Source organism: Peromyscus leucopus, chromosome 1 (assembly GCF_004664715.2).
Source record: "Peromyscus leucopus breed LL Stock chromosome 1, UCI_PerLeu_2.1, whole genome shotgun sequence".
NCBI lineage: Eukaryota > Metazoa > Chordata > Mammalia > Rodentia > Cricetidae > Peromyscus > Peromyscus leucopus.
In genome coordinates this window covers 125,277,534-125,285,269 of record NC_051063.1, presented here as the reverse complement: position 1 = coordinate 125,285,269, position 7,736 = coordinate 125,277,534, and the positions used below count along the sequence as shown (strand labels likewise).

The window sequence follows — 7,736 nt, the reverse complement described above, 5'->3', positions numbered from 1 at the left end:
AACTTTATCTAATCTTTGCTGTTCTGAAATTTAACAGTTTGTGTTCATGTAACTTCTTTTTCCATGCTACCTGATACTTAGGTTTGTATTCTTTATATCTTTCCTGAGCACTGTGATATTCTTGTTTTGTGTGATTGGGGGGATGGCTCAGTTGGTAAAGTGTTTGTCATGGAAGCATGAGGACCTGAGTTCAGATCTGGAGCACCCATGGAGAAAGCCAGGCATTGCAATGTGCCCGTAATCCCCGGGCTGGGAGGGAGAGGTGGGGAGATCTCTGGGGCTTGCCGGCCAGCCAGTCTAGCTGAATCCAAGAGCTCCGGATTGAGTGAGTGACTGTCTCAGAGAGTAAGGTGGTACAAAAAAGTTTTAAAATAATAAAACTAATAAAGGGAAGAGTTGGGGGTTAATAGGATACAAAACATTATTTGAAATTCCCAAAGAATTAATAAACAAAAATCTACTCTGTCAACTGTTCATATATGTACAGTCCATAAACTACAGGAAAATGAGGGTTTTTTTTATTGACCAGAAAACCAGCCTCTTATTTCTCTATAGTTCATAGAGTTTTTGGGGTGTGTGTGTGTATATACCATTTATGTACTTATATATGTATACATGCCATTTATATGTATAGACTATACTATACACACATACACACCTTACACATAGTGTGTATGCATCTGTGTGCACGCACATGTGCATTCGTCTTTGAGACAGGGTCTGATGTATCCCAGGCTGCATTTGGAACTTACTATATAGCCAAGGATGACCTTGAATGTCCAGCTGGATTACAGGTGTATGTCACCATGCCCAGTTTTATGCGGTGCTGGGGATTGAACCCAGGATTCCTTGCATGCTAGACAAGCTATCAACTGAGCTACATCCCCAGCCCCATGCATGTATCTTGCTATATTTTAAGTACTAGTGTGGGAAGAATGGAACGTCTACTTTATTTCTTTTGATCCTTTCTCTCCAGAGTGAGTGTTGTTAAATCTGTCAAGATGCACAGCTGTATTATCTGTTGTTTAGTGCTGTGTATACTTTGCCTGTGTCTTAACAGGTAGATATAATGACATAAAGACCAATTTAAGCTTATCCCTTCCACTATAAAGGGTGACATCAAGTGGTAATCACCAAGGTTCTGTTGCTTACAAAGGTTATTTGTAGTTTAGCTCATGCTGTTAAAACCACATCATTCATCCATCTATGCCATAAATATTTACTGTGTGCTTTGTGCCTGGACTATATGGGTAAAATTGTGACTACACTTTGGTCTTAGCCCTAGAGAATCTCAGTCTGGAGAGGGGGCAACTTTGTTAGTGTGTATGTACATTGTGCTGCAGAGAAGGAAGAACTGAAAAAAACTATTGGTCATGAAATCTTGAGTAGAAATTGCAAACTGGTCATGCCTTGAAATACTGTACATTTCTTTTTATATATTTTTGGTTTCTATTTTAAAGGCATTTTAGATACTTTTATTTTAACTGAGGATTGAATCCAGGGCCTTGTATGTGCTAGATAAGCATTTACCACCAAGCTACACCTCTAGCCCTAATTTCTGCATCTCCCCAGTGAGTGTTCTGTCTGCCCTTGGAAGCCTCTTGCCTACATTTTCATGACTGAATTAAGAATTTCGTCAAATAACAGTACATGCAGAGAAAGGAAATCCGAGTTAAATGAGCAAATGCATTGAGCATGAAGACAGGGATTTACTGAGATTCTCTTCACTACACTTTGTTTTCTTGTAGTGTTCATAGTTGGGATCATGTAACTCAAGGTCTCATAGAACTTGGTTTCATCTTAATGGATTCATATGGGCCCAAGAAGGTTCTTGATGGAAAAGCTGTTGAAATTGGCTCCAGTCTTTCTAAAATGACAAACCAGCATGCATGTAAGCTGGGGGCTAATATCTTGCTGGAAACCTTTAAGGTAAGTGAACTGGCTACTTTTATGTAATCTTGACACAACCTAGAGTCATCAGCGAGAAGGGAGCCCCAGCTGAGAAAATATTTTCATTAGATCTGGCTATAGACAAGCCTGTAATGCATTTTCTTCTTAGTAGTGGGGAAGGGCACAGTCCATTGTGGGTGGTGTCATCCCTGGGCCAGTGGTCCTGGGTTTTTTTGTTTTGGTTGTTTTGGGTTTTTTGAGACAGGGTTTCTTTGTGTAGCTTTGTGCCTTTCCTGGAACTCACTCTATATCCCAGGCTGGCCTTGAACTCACAGAGATCCACCCACCTCTGTCTCCCGAGTGCTGGGATTAAAGGCTTGTGCTGCTGCTGCCACCGACGCTGCCACCACCACCACCACCACCCAGCCTGGATTCTTTTTTTAAAAGATTATTTATTATGTATATAGTATTCTGCCTGCATGTATGCCTGCAGGCCAGAAGAGGGCACCAGATCTCATTCCAGATGGTTGTGAGCCACCACGTGGTTGCTGGGAACTGAACTCAGGACCTCTGGAAAGAACAGCCAATGCTCTTAACTAGTGAGTCATCTCTCCAGCTCCCTGGTCCTGGGTCTTTAAGAAATCAGGCTGAGCAAGCCATAAAGCACAAGCCAGTAAGCAGCACTCCTCCGTGGCCTCTACATCAGCTCCTGCCTCCGGATTTCTGCCCTGTTTGAGTTTCTGTTTTGACTTCCCTGTGATGATGAACTGTGATGTGGAAGCAGAAGCAGAATAAACCCTTTCCTCCCTAACTTGCTTTGGTCATGGTGTTTCATCACAGCAGTGGTAACCCTAACTCAGACAGTCAGAGTCTCACTTGACTACCATTTTCGAATTATATCTAAATAATATAAATAGAGCAAGATGCTGCCTGGGAGTGTGGCAGATGAGGAAGTTTGACAATTGTTAGAGTGTATGTGACAACTTGGGATGGTATTGAAACATTACAGATCCAGGTTGATGAATACACTCTCGTTTTTCTTTTTATTTGTGTTGAGAGAGGGAAAGGTAGATGCATGTGAGTGTGTGTGATTACACTTGACCTTGTGTGCACATGCATGTAGAAGACCAGAGCGTAACATTGGGTATCTTCTTCTGTAGTTCTTCACTTTATTGCCTTGAGACAGGATTTTTCACTAAAACCTTAAGTTTGAATGGAAGGTAGATTTCTCTCCCTCCAGCAAATAGGACGTTAACTTTTTGTCTATGACAAGGACCTGGGAGAAACAAATTTAAAAGAGTTATTTTGACTCTTAACTTCGATGTTGCAGTCTGTGCTTGATTGGCTCAATGCCTTCGGGCCTAGATGGGTCAGCATATCATCCTTCGCAGCAGGAACAGGCCGGAGGAGGCTTCTCACCTGATAGTGGCCGGGAAGTGGAGAGACAGACACACAGATGCAGAGTGCATGAGAGTCAAAGAGACAAACAGAAGGAGAGACAGAGGCTAGGTCTAGCCTGTGGTAGCCTCTAGCTGGCTTGTTCCTCCTTTATCTCTTCTTGCATCTGGCTCATAGCCTACTGAATACTTCTGTCTGCATTTAGGATGGTCTGTCTGTCCTCAGGTGCTGTCCCACATGCTAGCAGTAGATGTGTTCCATACTAGTCTAACAGTCAGGTTGACAACCACGCCTTTAATCCCAGGACTTAGGAGGTAGAGGCAGGCAGATCTCTCTGAGTTCTTGGGGAGTTCAAGGACAGCCAGGGCTACACAGAGAAACCCTGTCTCAAAATAAAACCAAATCAAGGTGACAATCAAGAAGAACCACCATGGTCCTGGAGATGCTCAGCATGTGACCATTTGCTGCTCTTGCAGAAGACTGGTTTCTGTTCCCAGCATCCCATGGGGGCTGCAACCCACTGTAATTCCAGTTCTGGGGTGTCTAGTGCCCTCTTCAGGCCTCCTTGGTAGCTGGGCATGCACATGGTGTACATTTATACATGCAGACAAAACACTCGTACACATCAAAATAAATAAATCTTAAAAAGAAATATGGTTCACAACATCCTAGTTTTTGTTTTAAAACTATATTTTAAAAAAACAAGATGTTTCATTTGATTTCAGAGGTGTTGATTATCAAAATATCTATCTGTAGAGCATATAATTGCTATTAAATTACTATCGAGTCTAAAAAATTAGAGTAATCACATTCAAGTAAGAGTTTTGATAAAGTGCAAGTTACATTTCCTAAGTTTTTTTGATACACCTCTTCTGCTTCTTGGAGCAGAGAAGCCATTGATTAAGATTTTATTGTTATTGTTTCTAAAACTTTCCATGGGCGTTTAAATTTTACGTTTTGGAATAAAAGTTACTGATTCTATCAGAAATGTGGCTGTTGACTGTACTAGACACCAAAGTAGGAGTAGTCCTTGATGCCTGGCCTTGGCATTCGTGAGAATTGTACTTTTAGGTTAATACAATAAGCATTCTCCTTGCCTAACAAATCATCTGGGTGAAGAATGAGGAGAGCGCCATGATTCTGTTTTCCAGATGATTCGTACTGTATCCTGATTTGTCTGTAAAATTGAGTTTCACATATACCCAAATTATTCTTGTTCTGCCTAACGTGTATTGATGCATCTAGCAAGCTGAAAGTCACTCAGGCACGCTTTATTGATTCTGTTCTTTCAGATCCATGAGATGATCAGACAGGAAATTCTGGAGCAAGTCCTCAATAGAGTCATTACTCGGACATCCTCTCCCATCAATCATTTCTTAGGTACTGAACTTCAAAAAGATCGAGTTCTTAAGAATATTACCTTTTAAATGTCGTGATTCAGTCCTAGGGAGAAAAACAAAAAACAAAAACCACCTACAGTGTGTGAGAAATGGCTCGGTGGTTAAATCACTCACCATGTCAGACTGGAGTTGAGCTCAGGTCCTCAGAACCTACATAAATGCCAGATGGGCAGGGTGGCCTATTTGTAATTACAGCCTCAAAAAATGGAGACGGAATCCCAGAGTAAACTGGCTGGCAAAAGTAGCCGTATTGATGGGCTGTGGGTTTGACTAGGAGACCTAGCCTTGATGAATCAGGTGGAAGGGGACCAGTGATTCCCAGTTTCAGCCTTCAGTCTCCACATGCATGCACAACACACACACACACACACACACACACAGAGGCACGCACACAGAGGCACGCACACATGTGCAGCATATACATTCATAGCACACACACCACATACACCATACGCACACAGACAGGAGAAATGGGGGGGGGAAGCAAAACTTAATAATGATATAATAGAGTTTAATGTATTGTCTTTGACTGTGATGCCAGTAAGATAGATGAGTCCACTCGTCTGTGGTGTCAGTAAGTAAGGGAACATTTAACCAATGAGTTGGACGTCCATTGTGCATCAGCATTAACACCTGTTAACACTTCTCAGCTTCTCCCATGAGGCCTGTTGTGCCATTGGGACAGATGCTGGCCTTGAAGGCCTGGGGCTCTGGGCTTGACTTTCCCACACTGTGCTGTCCTTCTCCATGCATTGACCTCTGCCTGGCTGTTTTTATTAGGTGTCTCCTAGTGTCTACATCCATTCCTTTTTCTTACCCACCAATTTCACTAAATGCTCTGTTGTCTGACCTGTTACAGCTTTTCTGAGACTCCAAGAAGGTCCTCAGAACTATAATTGTTTGTTTCTTATCATGCCTAAGACCAGTCCCCCCACTTTTTTTTTTTTTTTTTGGTAACTTTTCTTTAACCTTTAAATTTTGGAGTTCAGTGAAGTTCAGTAATTAATATTTTATTATATCTTACAACTTTATGATGTCTAATTAACATAATCTGCGCATTTAAAAGTGTGACAGTTTAATGACTTTTAATATGTGTATATGGTGTGAAGCTATTACTGTAGTAGTTTAGGCACTGGGAAAATGAAATTGAACAGCGTAACTAGATAGCGTAGTACACCTGATAGGTATTAGAATGCGTAAGTTTAAAAAGAATGGCCATGGCCAGGTGTCGTGGTACACGCCTTTAATCCCAGCACTCAGGAGGCTGAGGCGGGAGGATCTCTCTGAGTTCAAGCACCAGGCTAACTAAAGCTATATAGTTAGACCCTGTCTCCAAAATGAAATCAGAAGAATGACTTCATCGAGTGCTGGCGACAGTGTGAATAACTAGGTACTTTTGGAGGAAGGTAGGTTTATTAAAAAACAATAGTATGTAAAATAGGAAATGTAAAAAAAAAAATCAACGAATTATACTTCATCAAATTATAAAATTTCCTTTCTGTATAACATTACTACCAAATGTGAAGTCAAACCTCAGATTGGATGGAAATGTGTAGGAAGCATACCTTTGGACCTGACCGTGGGCTCTGCATCTGTTAGTGGCTCCTTTCTCATTCCCAAGTCATCGTTTACGGCGTCTCTCTTCCTGATCAAATGAAATTCCAAGCAGCTTTCTGTTTTTAATGTATTGTTTTGTGTCCTCACTTTGCTTTTTTTTTTTTTTTTTGGTTTTTCAAGACAGGGTTTCTCTGCATAGCTTTGTGCCTTTCCTGGAGCTCACTTGGTAGCCCAGGCTGGCCTTGAATTCACAGAGATCCGCCTGGCTCTGCCTCCCGAGTGCTGGGATTAAAGGCGTGCACCACCACCGCCCGGCCTCACTTTGATTTTTGCTTTTGTTTTCTTTCCCATACTTGTTTAGCATGTCGTCTGTTCCTCCTTTGGTTGGATGCTCAGCTTATTAATTTCACACTTTTCTCTCTTTTCTGTTGAAAAATATTAAGCTATAAGTTTTCCCCTAAATGTCATGTTAGATGTACCACATTTCTAGAATTTCCATTTATTCTGAATCTTTTTAAATTTCCCTGTGATTTGTTCTTTAGAAGTGGGTCTTTTAGTGTCCCCGTATCTGAAGATGTTCTTCTTTTTTCTTTAAAGTATCATCTTGTCACTGGTTTCTAACTTGTGACCAGAGAACATACTTTGTATGAGATTAATTCTTACAAGTTTTTGAGTCACAATTTCCCAGTTGGTTTCTGAGGTGACTTTTTCTCCCTGTAGCAATCCCTGCCCATCCCTGCATATTGCCACTAAATTCTTAAAATACCAGTAACTATCACTCTGAAATCAGTATGCTCTTTTCTAAATTATCGCCTCTCACCCGACATGATAATGATGCACATCTGTAATCCCAGTACTCTGGAAGCTAAGGCAGCCTGGCCTCAGGTTTTTATCCTGACCTCTCAAGCGCCTGGCACTTCCGTCCTAACCTACCTTTCCCACACTGACTTGACTATCTGGATCCTTTGCCTCATGCACTGACCTCCCATCCCCCCTGTGTCCTTCTAAGACTTTTGTGCAGTTGGCCATTCTGGGGTTTGTGTTCCTTCAGAACCTTGAAGAGTTCTTTCTCTTGATCTTCTAAAATACCAGTGACATCTTCTTGTGCACTTCCTGTTTAAATTGTCTACTGTTTTTTAGGTAATACATGTTTGGAATTACAAGGTACTTGATATTCTATTTTTCTCTTTTGAGATATTTTTGCTTGTGTTCTGACTAAATTACTAAAATTCTTAAAAGAAGAATATGCCTTATATATTCCTGATAGGACCGTGTGTTTGCCAGTAGATAGATAGATAGATAGATAGATAGATAGATAGATAGATAGATAGACAGATAGACAGATAGACAGACAGATATAGATATTTATTGACTTACTTTTGCTTAGAGACATGAGTACAGTTGACACTTGTGCAATCAGTGTAAATAGGTTGCGTCCTTTCTTCTAGACATTTTAATTTTGCTATTTTTATATTATCACAAAAAAATGAT

At 40.9% G+C, this 7,736-nt stretch overlaps 1 protein-coding gene across 1 annotated transcript in view; it reads left to right on the top strand.

The window, feature by feature from the left end:
* Positions 1–1,731: 1,731 nt before the first annotated feature.
* Positions 1,732–7,736, top strand: part of LOC114696134 (Fanconi anemia group I protein homolog) — a 33,819-nt gene continuing 27,814 nt past the window's right edge. Inside the window, exons 1-2 of the mRNA XM_037198160.1 lie at positions 1,732–1,929; positions 4,581–4,668. Of these exons, the coding sequence (XP_037054055.1) occupies positions 1,804–1,929; positions 4,581–4,668 (214 nt within the window). The 5' untranslated portion in view covers positions 1,732–1,803. The remainder of the gene's footprint in view (positions 1,930–4,580; positions 4,669–7,736) is intronic.